Genomic DNA, 14,840 nt, shown 5'->3' with positions numbered 1-14,840 from the left:
CTTTAATTAAAGGAAACCCTGACGCAAGCCACTTGGGTCTTAAAATACTGTTTTGGCTGGCATGGCAGCTCACGCCTGTAATCCCAGCACTTTGGGAGGCCAAGGTGGGTGGATCGCTTGAGCCCAAGAATTCGAGACCAGTCTGACCAACATGGTGAAACGCTGTCTCTATTTATAAATAAATAAATAAATAAGAATTTTAAATACTGTTTTGGCTCTTGTGGCTAATCTTTTTTTTTTTTTTTTTTATTACTTTAAGTTCTAGGGTACATGTGCATAACGTGCAGGTTTGTTACATATGTATACTTGTGCCATGTTGGTGTGCTGCACCCATCAACTCGTCAGCACCCATCAATTCATTATTTATATCATGTAAACTCCCAATGCAATCCCTCCCCCCTCCCCCCTCCCCATGACAGGCCCCAGTGTGTGATGTTCCCCTTCCCGAGTCCAAGTGATCTCATTGTTCAGTTCCCACCTATGAGTGAGAACATGCGGTGTTTGGTTTTCAGTTCTTGTGACAGTTTGCTAGAATGGTTTCCAGCTGCATCCATGTCCCTACAAAGGATGGAAACTCATCCTTTTTTATGGCTGCATAGTATTCCATGGTGTACATGTGCCACATTTTCTTAATCCAGTCTGTCACAGATGGACATTTGGGTTGATTCCAAGTCTTTGCTATTGTGAATAGTGTTGTGGCTAATCTTGACATCTATATTATCCAGAATCTACGTAAAAAATTGCTGGCTGGGTGCGGTGGCTCACACCTGTAATCCCAGCACTTTGGGAGGCTGAGGCAGGTGGATAACCTGAGGTCAGGAGTTCAAGACCAGCCTGGCCAACATGGTGAAACCCTATCTCTACTAAAAAAATACAAAAAAAAATTAGCCAGCGTGGTGGTGCACACCTTTAATCCCAGCTATTCGGCGGGGCTGAGGTTGTAGTAATCTGAGATGGTGCCACTGCACTCCAGCCTGGGTGACAGAGTGACTCAGTCTCAAAAAAAAGAACTTTCCTTTAAATCAGGTTGAAACAAATCCTAAGATTAAAATTCAAGTCAACTAAATTGAAAGCGGCAGATTTCCTGTTGGATTCTCCTGCCTCTCAGGGTAAAACATAAGGACTCTCTAACTCCTTTATTGCTCTTCTAAAATCCTCCATGTCTTTGAATACTGTGAAATATGCTTAGATAATTATGAGAAAAGGCAATGCATGTCTGTTGCAGGAGATTAGCAAAGGTATGTAAGTTGAACTTACTGATAATCATTGAAGACCTAATGGAATTAAAATGCTTTGGTAAGTTTTAGGACGGGTGCGGTGGCTCACACCTGTAATTTCAGTACTTTGGGAGGCCGAGGTGGGCAGATCACCTGAGGTCAGGAGTTCAAGACTAGGCTGGCCAAAATGATGAAAGCCTATCTCTACCAAAAATACAAAAAATTGGCCAGGCATGGTGGCACCCGCTTGTGATCCCAACTCGAGAGACAGACAGGAGAATCGCTTGAACCCGGGAGACGGAGGTTGCAGTGAGCCAAGATTGCGCCACTGCACTCCAAAAAAAAAAAAAAAAAAACATTTAGTAAGTTTAAAAATTATTTTCATGCTGTTATAACAACTATAAAACTATATTTTTCTTTTTTTTTTTTTTTTGAGATGGAGTTTTGCTCTTTGTTGCCCAGGCTGGAGTGTAGTGGCATGATCTTGGCTCACTGCAACCTCCACCTCCTGGGTTCAAGTGATTCTTCTGTCTCAGCCTCCCGAGTAGCTGGGATTAGAGACGCCTGTCACCACGCCTGGCTAATTTCTGTATTTTTAGTAGAGGTGGGGTTTCACCATGTTGGCCAGGCTGGTCTCAAATTCCCGAACTCAGGTGATCCACCTGCCTCGCTCCCCACCCCCCACAGTGCTAGGATTACAGGCATGAGCCACTACACCCAGCCAAAACTATAATTTTCATATTTCTAATAGCAGCTTAGTTTTTATCTCTTCAGCAGAAGCCGACTCAGAGTACTTATAACAGTTTCAAGTCCTAATTCATAATGTGAAGTTATGTTTTAGTCTGACCAAGGTTAAGAAATTTTATAAATACTTAGAGACATAGTTGAGAAAATAGGTTAATTCAGGAGATCTGATGGGAAATTACAGTGAGCAGTGCTAATTTGGGAGTCACGTTGCTTTGAGGATAACAAGATAATTGCACATGCATATGCAAGTATAGTAAATACTTTCTATAGAATATAAATTTTATTGTCTTAAATACTCATATGGGAGCAATCATATGAATATATAAGAGGAATCATGTTATATAAGGTGCCATGAAAGAAGAAAGGGCTTCCATGTATCAAACAAAAAACCCCCACAAACACAACCAGCATTTATATTCCTTGGAAAAAGAAGAAATTAAAAATCAAATATAAGGTGAACATGTTAGCCCACTTTACTTCCATTCAATGATGTTAGCAAAATATATCATAGAAGATTTAGGGGTACTGATGGTTAAGTGGGAAGACTAGAAATATCTGGGTAGTTAAAATTTCTTCAACTTTTTTCTCTTTAAAGAAAGTTTATTAATAAAAGCCATTTTATATGAACTATTTAAAAATTTTATTTTTTTTTTGATGTGATGACTCAAGGTTGAATACATTGTATGAAGTCTTGCATTATTATTTTTATTTTATTTTATTTTATTTGAGACGGAGTTTTGCTTTTGTTGCTCAGGCTGCAGTACAGTGGCATGATCTTGGCTCACTGCAAACCTCTGCTTCCCGAATTCAAGCAATTCTCCTGCCTCACCCACCCGAGTAGCTGGAATTACAGGCATACACCATCACGCCTGGCTAATTTTTGTATTTTTAGTAGACATAGGGTTTCACCATGTTGGTTAGGCTGGTATCATAGTCCTGACCTCAAGTGATCCACCTGCCTCGGCCTCGCAAAGTTCTAGGATTATAGGCGTGAGCCACCACACACCGGGCTCTTGCATTATTACTAATATTAGATCTCTCAATGTTATGATAATTGGCTATTATGCACAAGGTAAAGTCGAGATCCATAAGAGTTAAGTGATTTATTCGATGTTCTGGAGAGATGGTGGGGATGGGATCAGTGCTTGTTTTACTATATCTTAAGATTTTGGTTCTAGTCTTAGCACTATTATTATTTTATTAGACAGCGAGTCTCAGTTAATGTTGTGCAGGCTGGTTTCAAACTCCTGGGGCCTCAAGTGATCCTCCCACCTCAGCCTCCCGAGTAGCTGGGACTATAGGCGTGCACCACCATGCCCAGCTAATTAAATAAAAATTTTTATAGAAGCAGGGTTTGGCTATGTGGCCCAGGCTGGTGTCAAACTCCTGCATTCAAGCGATCCACCCACCTTGGCCTCCCAAGTGCTGGGATTACAGGCATGAGCCACCGCACCCTGCCACAAATAACATTTCAATATCTCACTTTCCTATTCTGTGAAATCAGGGATCAGAAAAATAACAATAGGTTGGCTAGGTTAATCAAAAAAGTGTTCTGTGCTAGAAATTTGGAAATGCTTGGACACATAAAGTTAAACAGTTTCTTAGGTATAGTACTTCTCAGAGTCTTTGACAAATTAACACTCATAATAGTGGCATGCTGCACTTCACAAACTTTTTGGACATATAAACACTTTTTGTTTTATGTTATGGCATACCATGTAACTGTAGTGAATCTGAAGGATTTCAGGGCAGAACAAAGAAAAAGATGTGACCACAAGGTGGCAGTGGGACACAACAAGCTCTTTTTGGACAGCGCTTTGACAGGTTTGTATGCCAGGAAGTTCCTCACAGCATGAGAGCTTCCAAAGGCAACAACAGTATAGGGTGGCCACTACCCAGAAGGAGCAGAGTAAGAGCATTACTGGAGGACTAGAGAGGGTGTATGTGTCATGATGTTGTTTAGCAGCAAGACTGGGAGGTCTCTAGGTTAGAGAGCTCCAAAGGGCAGCAGTGGGTTGGGGTCTTTTATGGCCTGGGGTTTTTATCTATGGATCGTAGATGTTGAGTGCAGTTTGCAGGGTATCTAAAGCAGGTGGACTCTAGATGGCTAATAATTTGGTTATGTAGGCTATAAACAATTGGATGTGTAAAAATTTGATTTGGTGCTGATGGGCTTTTGAGCTAACAGTTCTGGTTGCTGTGAAGAAGTACACAACATGGGGCCCCAAAGGTCATTTTTAGATCATTTATGTAACAGTATCACCTAGTCCAGCATTTGCCAACTGTGATCTTCCAGGTCAAAAATATTTTTATTCTATTCCAAATATTTTGAACTCCTGCCATTTCAATGTCTACTTCTACTACTTCTGGCAACCACACAAAAATATAAGAAGTGATTTGAAAGGGGTATGCTATTTTTTTTTTTTTTTTGAGACAAAGTCTCACCCTGTCACTCAGGCTGGAGTGCAGTGGCACCATCTTGGCTAACTGCAACCTCTGCCTCCCAGGCTCAAGTGATCCTCCTGCCTTAGCCACCAGAGTAGCTGGGATTACAGGCATGCGCCACCATGCCCAGCTAATTTCTGTATTTTTAGTAGAGACAGGGTTTCACCATATTGGCCAGGCTGGTCTCAAATTCCTAATCTCAAGTGATCTGACTGCCTTGGCCTCCCAAAGTGCGGGACTACAGGCATGAGCTACCGTACCTGGCCAGAAAATGATATGCTATGTTTGTTGCAAATGCTGAAGGTGACTGATAATTTTTCTTTACCATAAAGCAGTGGTTCCCAAAGTATAGTCTGCATATTCTATAGTCTGAGGCCCTTTCAGGGTTGTGAACTGAACTAGTTACTTTTTTCGTGGAACACCATTTTTACTTTTTAAAAGAATGACTGATACGGTTTGCTGTGTCACCACCCAAATCTCATCTTGAATTGTAGCTCCCACAATTCTCATGTGTCATGAGAGGGACCCAGTGGGAGGTAATTGAATCATGGGGGCAAGTCTTTCCTGTGCTGTTCTTGTGATAATAAGTAAGTCTCATGAGATCTGACGGTTTTAAAAGGGGAAACCCCTTTCTCTTGGCTCTCATTCTCTCTTGCCTGCTGCCATGTAAGATGTGCCTTTCGCCTTCAGCCATGATTGTGAGGCTTCCCCAGCCACATGGAACTGTGAGACCATTCAACCTCTTTTTCTTTATAAGTTACCCAGTCTTGGGTATGTCTGTATCAGCAGGGAGAAAATGGACTAATACAGTGACTACAGTGTAAGGTTATTCTTATTTGAGTACTTGACAGACTATTTCATGAAAATAGAAGAAATGAGGCTGTCATTTCTTTTTTTTTTTTTTTTTTTTGAGATGGAGTCTCGCTCTGTTGCCCAGGCTGGAGTGCAGTGGCTCGATCTCGGCTCACTCCTAGCTCTGCCTCCTGGGTTCACGCCATTCTCCTGCCTCAGCTTCTTGAGTAGTTGGGACTACAGGTGCCCACCACCACACCTGGCTAACTTTTTGTATTTTTAGTAGAGATGGGGTTTCACTCTGTTAGCCAGGATGGTCTTGATCTCCTGACCTCATGATCTGCCCGCCTCGGCCTCCCAAAGTGCTGGGATTACAGGCGTGAGCCACCGTGCCCGGCCAAGGCTGTCATTTCAAAGAAAACAAATGACAGAAATGGTTGTCAGTGATAAAGCTTTGGCTTTCAAGTGAATTTTGGAAGCCTCATAGCTGCCACTGTGATCTTGAAAGCTATCCAGGACCTTTCTAATGACATCAGTCATGATATTAACAATTGATTTTTGTTTTGGATAATAAAATGTGCCAATATTTAAAAGATCTGTATAACTCGGAGAACAATATTTTCCAGACTGCCAGTGCATGATGTTACAAAATCATGCATTGGTAAAGATCAACTTAAAATTCAAAACAGATTAGTGGATCATAACACAAATGTATGAAAAGTTCATTGATATGTTTTCAACTTCCACATTGCAACAACCCATAAGAAATTACCACTTGCTGAGTTTTGGGGTATCAAAGAAGAGTATCCACAATGATCTGAAAAGTGATGATCTGAATGAAAATATATCTGTTTTCTAGGTAACAGATTTATGATTTTAAAAAAATGAATGTCTATTAAAACTTTATCTGTTTTAACACAAATTTTAATTTAACAAATATACATAAACAAAAACTCTTTGGGATCCTCAATGATTTTTTTTTTTTTTGAAACGGAGTCTCCCTCTGTCGCCCAGGCTGGAGTGCAGTGGCGCGATCTCAGCTCACTGCAAGCTCCGGCTCCCAAGTTCACGCCATTCTCCTGCCTCAGCCTCCCAAGTGGCTGGGACTACAGATGCCCGCTACCATGCCCGGCTAATTTTTTTTGTATTTTTAGTAGAGACAGGGTTTCACCGGTTAGCCAGGATGGTCTCGATCTCCTGACCTCATGATCCGCCCACCTCGGCCTCCCAAAGTGCTGGGATTACAGGCGTGAGCCACTGCACCCTGCCTGGGATCCTCAATAATTTTTAAGAACGTAAATGGGTCCTGGGGTATATTTGAAAAATACTACCAGAAAGTATTATTTCAATTACTGAAACCTACAAATGGTAAAGTGTTTTCTCATCACCAACATAAAAATATGAAGGTAAAACCAATAGAATTGCTCTGAAATATACGGGGAATACAAAATCTAAGATGCTTCTTTAGTGAGTTACATTTATATCATGTATCTTTTAGATTTTTATAAATTTTGTTTTCTCTCTCTCTATATATTTTTGAGATGGAGTCCCACTCTGTTGCCAGGCTGGAATGCAGTAAGACGATCTTGGCTTACTGCAACCTCTGCCTTCCAGGTTCAAGCAATTCTCCTGCCTCAGCCTCCCAAGTAGCTGGGATTACATGCACCCAGCATCACACCCAGCTAATTTTTGTATTTTTAGTAGACACAGGGTTTCACCATTTTGGCCAGGCTGGTCTTGAACTCCTGACCTCAAGTGATCCACCCACCTTAGCCTCCCAAAGCGTTAGGATTACAGGGGTGAGCCACTGTGCCTGGCTTATAATGGTATTTTAATTTGTATGTTGAACAAGGATTGCTCTTCAGGTACAACATTAACAGCAACTCTACTTTTGTCTCCCTTGGTCCCTCCAAAGCTGTCCATTGAAGGATCATTCTTCCCCTGCTCTTTAATGAAAATTTAGTTAATACCATGACTTCAAATTATTTCCACTATAGCACGCTCAACCAGCTGGGCACGGTGACTCACGCTTGTAATCCCAGCACTTTGGGAGGCCAAGGTGGGCGGATCACCTGAAGTCAGGAGTTGGAGAACAGCCTGGCCAACATGGTGAAACATGATTTCTACTAAAAATACAAAAATTAGCCGGGCATGATGGTGGGCATCTGTAATCCCAGCTACTTGGGATTGCCTTAGGGGGCTGAGGCAGAAGAATCACTTGAACCTGGGAGGCAGAGGTTGCAGTGAGTCGAAATTGCACCACTGTACTCCAGCCTGGGCGGGAGAGCGAGACTCAGTCTCAAAAAAAAAAAAAAAAGAAAGAAAGAAAAAAAAGGATGCTCAACCACATTTGTTTTTTGTTTTTGTTTTTGGAAATGGAGTTTCACTCTTGTTGCCCAAGCTGGAGTGCAATGACTCGATCTCAGCTCATTGCAATCATTTAGTGTGATTAAGCTCATTGCACTCATTAATCATTTAGTGTAATTAAGCTTTCCTGGTGTCTGGAATCAAACCAACTAGGCATTTATCTTAAATCCATCATCTGTTAACATATCTTTGGTTACTAGTGATCTCTATAATGACATAATTTATCTCAAAAGACTCCTTGGTTTGAAAATCTGATTAACCACTGCAGTATATTTTCCAGACTTGAAAACTGGTATTTAGGCTGGGGATGGTGATTCACGCCTGTAATCCCAGCACTTTGGGAGACTGAGGCAGGTGGATCACCTGAGGTCAGGAGTTCAAGACCAGCCTGGCCAACATGGTGAAACCCTGTCTCTATTAAAAATACAAAAATTAGCTGGGAGGGTGGTGCAAGCCTGTAATCCCAGCTACTTGGGAGGCTGAGGCAGGAGAAGCACTTGAATCCAGGAGGTGGAGGTTGCAGTGAGCCAAGATCGTGCCACTGCACTCCAGCCTGGGTGACAGAGTGAGATTCTGCCTCAAAAAAAGAAAAAAGAAAATTAGTATTTGTTGCTTCTCTCTACAGATGCTTCTCAATTTATGATGGGGTTATACCCTGATAAACTCATTATAAGTCGAAAATACACAAAGTCGAAAATGCGTTCAATATACCTAACTTACTGAACAATATAGCTTAGCCTAGCCTACATGCTCAGAACACTTAAATTAGCCTACAGGTGGGCACAATTATCTGACACAAAGCCTATTTTTTAATAAAGTGTTGACTATCTCATGTAATCTATTGAATATTATGCTGAAAGTGAAAAAAATGGTTGCCTAGGTTCTTGAAGTATGGCTTCTACTGAATGCATATGGCTTTTGCACCACTGTAAAGTCAAAAAACTGTAAATTGATCATTTTAAGTCAGGGATCATCTGTGTGGTAACAGCCACCATGCCCAACCAATTAATTTTTAATAGCTTAAAAATAATCCACATGATATAAAATTCAAAAGATATAAAAGGGTATACAATGACATTTTTTTCCTACTCTTGTTCCTTTACAACTTTCCATGGAGCTAACCCCAGTTAACAGTTTCCTGTTTTCTTTTTTCTTTCTTTCTTTTTTTGACACAGGGTCTCACTCTGTTACCCAGACTGGAGTGCAGTGGGGTGATCATGGCTCACTGCAGCCTCGACGTCCCAGGCTCAAGTGATCTACCCACCTTAGCCTCCCACAGTGCTGGGATTACAGTTATAAGCCACCGCACCCAGCCACCAGTGTCCTTGCTGGCTCCAGTTTCTTAAGAAATGTCTTTGCATAAAGTAAGATCTAATTTTCACTACAGATGTTACTGATACCCAGATACAATCTATGGTTACAGCCTTAACCAAGGCTGGAAACCTAAAAAAAAAGTTAAGAAGTTGTCAAAGGGACTTCCTAAAAATAAAAGAGAAGTTGTCAAAGGAACTTCCAGGATAATAACTTAACCTACAGAACAATTGTTTAGACTGGCTGGGCATGGTGGCTCACGCCTGTGATCCCAGCACTTTGGGAGGCTGAAGCGGGTGGATCATGAGGTCAGGAGCCTGGCCTGGCCAATATGGTGAAACCCCATCTCTACTAAAAATATAAAAATCACTTGGATGTGGTGACGTGCGCCTGTAGTCCTAGCTACTTGGGAGGCTGTGGCAGGAGAATCACTTGAACCTGGAAGGCAGAGGTTGCAGTGAGCCAAGACTGCACCACTGCACTCCAGCCTGGGCGACAGAGCAAGACTGTCTCAAAAAAAAAAAAAAAAAAGAATAATTGTTTACACTGTAATAAGAGAAATAGGCTGGAAGAACTGGGCATACCTACTGATTTACAAGTTAGATCCAGTATATATTACAGTGTGGGACCTATTATAGGGGTAATATGAAAGGGTGCCACGGTTTCTAGGGTAGGAGGATATATACCATGGCTCTTATACAGGCAAAATAGGCTATTGCTATTTTGTTCTCCTCCAGTGAAGAGTCTAAGAGTCCAAATTATTCTGACCTTTTTGTTTGTTGTTTGTTTGTTGTTGAGATGGAGTTTCGCTCTTGTTGCCCAGGCTGGAGTGCAGTGGTGCGATCTCAGCTCACTGCAACCTCCACCTCCCAAGTTCAAGCGATTCTCCTGCTTCAATCTCCTGAGTAGCTGGGATTACAGGTGCATACCACTAGGCCTGGCTAATTTTGTATTTTTAGTAGAGATGGGGTATCTTCATGTTAGTCAGGCTGGTCTCAAACTCCCGGCCTCAGGTGATCCACCCGCCTTGGCCTCCCAAAGTACTGGGGTTATAGGCATGAGCCACCGCGCCCAGCTATTCTGATCCTGATATCTGCGGTTTGATAATAGTTAACAAGTCATTTAGTGTATTTGATAGATGTAATACAAACTTGAAATTTTCTTATTGTTTACATAAAGCATCATGTTCAATATCATGAACACAACCACTGCTGCCATCATAATCCTCTTCATAGCTAACATTTATTGAGCACTGGCCACCACCTTCATTTATCATTATCATGACTAACATTTATTGAGCTCTTACTATGTGCAAGGCCATCATATAAAGAGTTGTCAGAGGCTGGGCACAGCAGCTCACGTCTATAATCCTAGCACTCTGGGAGGCCGAGGCAGGTGGATTGCCTGAGCTCAGGAGTTCGAGACCAGTGTGGGCAACATGGGGAAATCCCATCTCTGCTAAAAACACAAAAAAACTTAGCCTGGCGTGGTGGCATGTGCCTGTAGTCCCAGCTACTTAGGAGGCTAAGGCAGGAGAATTGCTTGAACCCAGGAGGTGGAGGTTGCAGTGAGCTGAGAATGCGCCACTGCACTCCAGCTTGGGTGACAGAGCGAGACTCCGTCTCCCAAAAAATAAAAAATAATAAAAAAAAAGAATTGTCAGATAATCATGACATAGTACCTATGAGGTAGGTACTCTCATTATGCCTGTTTTACAGATGAGGAAACTGAATAATGAAATGGGTTAAGTAATGTACTCAAGGTCACACAGTTAGTAAAAGATGAAGCCAGGATTTGAACCCAAGCAATCTAACGCACTAACCTGTTATCAAGGGGCATCCATGGAAGAGTAATATACGTATCTGAGGACAGTAAGTAAGGATAGCTTCTACAGCCCCATCAGTCAGATTTACACAATGTCCCATATGAATCTCCTATGCAAAAAGAAAGAAAATAAAGTCAAATGAAGACAAAGATCTATAATAACAGTATGAACAATTCTGAGAAACATTCTGATACAAAAAGAACCAGGTATCTACTTGCAAGAAAAAGTGTATAGAAAAGACGAATGTAAGTCTGAAGTAATTCGGACAGAGCAGCTTAAAAAGTTAAATGCCCAACCATTTTATTTTATTTTATTTTTTTGAGACGGAGTCTTGCTCTGTCGCCCAGGCTGGAGTGCAGTGGCCGGATCTCAGCTCACTGCAAGCTCTGCCTCCTGGGTTTACGCCATTCTCCTGCCTCAGCCTCCCAAGTAGCTGGGACCACAGACGCCCGCCACCTTGCCCACCTAGTTTTTGTATTTTTTAGTAGAGACAGGGTTTCACCATGTTAGCCAGGATCTCGATCTCCTGACCTCGTGATCCGCCCGTCTCGGCCTCCCAAAGTGCTGGGATTACAGGCTTCAGCCACCGCGCCCAGCCCCAAACATTTTATAAAGTAATGTGTAATATCTATTAAAGCTGAAGATGAGTATGCCCCAGAACCCAGCAATTCCAATTGTTGATATATATTACAGAGAATCTCTTCTACATGTGCACAAGGAAACAATTTATAAATACGCCTTTTGTAGTATTACTTGTAATGGTAAAAAAAGTGGAGAACAGGAAAATCAATGCTTTATAAATAGAATAAGGGAAAACAGCTAAAATGAAAAATATCTACTTGTATTAATAGACATAAATCTCAAACATGTTAGTTCAGACCCTCTGGCAAACAGTATGGTAGTATCTTATAAAGATACTGTATTTAAAAAAACATGTATTTGCTATATGACCCAGCAATTTCACTCATAGGCATTTACCCAAGAAAAATGAAAACATATGTCTTCACAGAAGTTTGCATGCAAATGTCTGTAGCAGTATTCCTAACAGTCCAAAATTGGCAACAACCCAAATGTCCATCAAATGATAAAATTATTTTTTAATTTTTTAAAAATTTCCGTAGGTTTTTGGGGAACAGGTGGTATTTGGTTACATAAGTTCTTTAGTGGTCATTTGTGAGATTTTGGTGCACTCATCAACCAAGCAGTATACACAGAACCCGATTTTTAGTCTTTTACCCCTCACCTCCTTCCCACCCTTCACCCTGAGTCCCCAAAGTCCATTGTGTCCTTCTTATGCCTTTGCATCATCACAGTTTGTCTCCTACTTATGAGTGAGAACATATGATGTTTGGTTTTCCATTCCTGAGTTAATTCACTTAGAAGAATAGTCTCCAATCCCATCCAGGTTGCTGTGAATGCCATTTATTCATTCGTTTTTATGGCTGAGTAGTATTCCATTGCATACATTTACCACAGTTTCTGTATCCACTCGTTGATTGATGGGCATTTGGGTTGGTCGCACATTTTTGCAATTGCAAATTATGCTGCTATAAATATGTGTGTGCAAGTATCTTTTTCGTATAATGACTTCTGTTTCTCTGGGTAGACACTCAGTAGTGGGATTGCTGGGTCAAATGGTACTTCTACTTTTAGTTGTTTAAGGAATCTCCACACTGTTTTCGATAGTGGTTGTGCTAGTTTACATTCCCACCAGCAGTGTAGAAGTGCTCCCTGTTCACTGCATGCACACCAACATCTATTAGTTTTGGATTTTTTTGATGATGGCCATTCTTGCAGGAGTGAGGTGGGATTGCACTGTGGGTTTGATTTGTATTTCCCCAATCATGAGTGATGTGGAGCATTTTTTATGTTTGTTGGCCATTTGTATATCTTCTTTTTTTTTTTTTTTTTTTTTTTGAGACGGAGTCTTGCTCTGTGGCCCAGGCTGGAGTGCAGTGGCCGGATCTCAGCTCACTGCAAGCTCCGCCTCCCGGGTTCACGCCATTCTCCTGCCTCAGCCTCCCGAGTAGCTGGGACTACAGGCGCCCGCCACCTTGCCCGGCTAGTTCTTTGTATTTTTTTTTTTTTTAGTAGAGACGGGGTTTCACCGTGTTCGCCAGGATGGTCTCGATCTCCTGACCTCGTGATCCGCCGTCTCAGCCTCCCAAAGTGCTGGGATTACAGGCTTGAGCCACCGCGCCCGGCCCTGTATATCTTCTTTTGAGAATTGGCTATTCATGTTCTTAGCGCCACTGTTTGATGGGACTGTTTGCTTTTTCTTGCTAATTTGAGTTTGTTCTAGATTCTGGATATTAGTCCTTTGTCAGATGTATAGATTGTGAAGATTTTTCTCCCACTCTGTGGGTTATCTGTTTACTCTGCTGACTGTTCCTTTTGCTATGCAAAAGCTCTTTTAAGTTTAATTAAATTCCAGCTATTTATCTTTGCATCACATGGTAAAAATTATAAATAAATTATGGCATATCCATACTATGGAATACTACTCAGCAATAAGAAGGGGCTGAGTGCGGTGGCTCACCCCTGTACTCCTAGCACTTTGGGAGGCCGAGGTGGGTGGATCACGAGGTCAAGGAGATCGAGACCATCCTGGCTTACATGGTGAAACCCCCCCGTCTTCTACTAAAAATACAAAAAAAAATAGCTGGGTGTGGTGGCACGTGCCTGTATTCCCAGCTACTCGGGAGGCTGAGGCAGGAGAAATCATTTGAACCTGGGAGATGGAGGTTGCAGTGAGCAGAGATCGTGCCACTGCACTCCAAGCCTGGGCAACAGAGCGAGACTCCATCTCGGAAAAAAAAAAAAAAAAAAAAGAAATGAAATATTAAACATATGCAACAACACGGATCAATCTCACAAACACTATGCTAAGTGAAGGAAGTAAAATAAATAAAAACCAAAATACTATATCATATTCTGCAGAATTCCATTTACATAAAAATTATATTTATATAAAGTTGAATTTATATACATTATAGAAAAGTCAAAACAATGACAAAGTAAATCAGTGGCTGCCTAAGAGAGGGTCACAGAAGATGATCAATTACAAAGGACTAGAGACAAAAAAACAAAATAAAACCACAGAGAAAACAGACAACTTTTTAGGGTGATGAAAATGTTCTATATTATCAATTGTGGTGGTGGTTATATGGCTGTATAACAACTACCAAAATTTATCCAACTATGCACATAAAATGAATGAATTTTCTTGTATGTAAATTATACCTCAAGTTACACCTGAAAAATTTCAGAAAACATAATTTTGAATAACACAAATTGTAAAGGGACATATATTATGAAGCTATTATGTAAAATTTGAAAACATATAAAACAAGGCTATATCGTATTTATGGATTTATACATAATAGAAAAAGTATCCATTCCTGTCTGAGCAGAGTCCATAGGAAGGAAAAAAAGAAAAGGTATCCAAACATGCAAGGAGAGATACATAATCCTATTTAGGATAGTGGTTACCTCTGAAGGCAGAAAGGGAGAATATTGAGCATGGCTTTAGATGTAACATTATTTTATTTTATTTTACTTATTTTTTTTTTTGAGACAGAGTAATCATTCTTATTGCCCACACTGGAGTGCAATGGAGCAGTCTCGGCTCATTGCAACCTCCACTTCCAGGGTTAAAGTGATTCTTCTGCCTCAGCCTCCCGAGTAGCTGCGATTACAGTGTGTGCGACCACGCCTGGCTAATTTTTGTATTTTTAGTAGAGACAAGATTTCACCATGTTGGTCAGGCTGGCCTAAATTCTGACCTCAAGTGATCCACCCCGCCTCACCTCTCAAGTGTTGTGATTACAGGCGTGAGCTACTGCACCCAGCTGTAACATTATTTTAGAAAAAGAACAAATCCAGCAGTTTGGAAGGCCAAGGTGGGCAGATCACCTGAGGTCAGGAGTTCAAGACCAGCGTGGCCAACACAGTGAAACCCCATCTCTACTAAAAATACAAAAATTAGCTGGTGTTGGTGGTCTGCACCTGTAGTCCCAGTTACTTGGGAAGCTGAGGCAGAAGACTCGCTTGAACCTGGGAGGTGGATGTTGCAGTGAGTCGAGATCACTGCATACCAGCCTGAGTGACAAAGTGTAACTCTGTCTCAAAAACAA

General features: G+C 41.4%; 1 protein-coding gene across 6 annotated transcripts in view; it reads right to left on the bottom strand.

The window, feature by feature from the left end:
• Positions 1-10,542: 10,542 nt before the first annotated feature.
• LOC104661566 (protein AMN1 homolog) overlaps positions 10,543-14,840 on the bottom strand; it is a 47,916-nt gene continuing 43,618 nt past the window's right edge. For all 6 annotated transcript variants that reach the window (XM_030939563.1, XM_030939568.1, XM_030939565.1 and 3 more), the window contains one exon: positions 10,543-10,813. In XM_030939563.1, the coding sequence (XP_030795423.1) occupies positions 10,697-10,813 (117 nt within the window). In that variant the 3' untranslated portion in view covers positions 10,543-10,696. The remainder of the gene's footprint in view (positions 10,814-14,840) is intronic.

This window comes from Rhinopithecus roxellana, chromosome 10 (assembly GCF_007565055.1).
Source record: "Rhinopithecus roxellana isolate Shanxi Qingling chromosome 10, ASM756505v1, whole genome shotgun sequence".
Lineage (NCBI taxonomy): Eukaryota > Metazoa > Chordata > Mammalia > Primates > Cercopithecidae > Rhinopithecus > Rhinopithecus roxellana.
The sequence above is the reverse complement of the archived record's forward strand: the minus strand, read 5'-3'. Positions and strand labels throughout refer to the sequence as shown.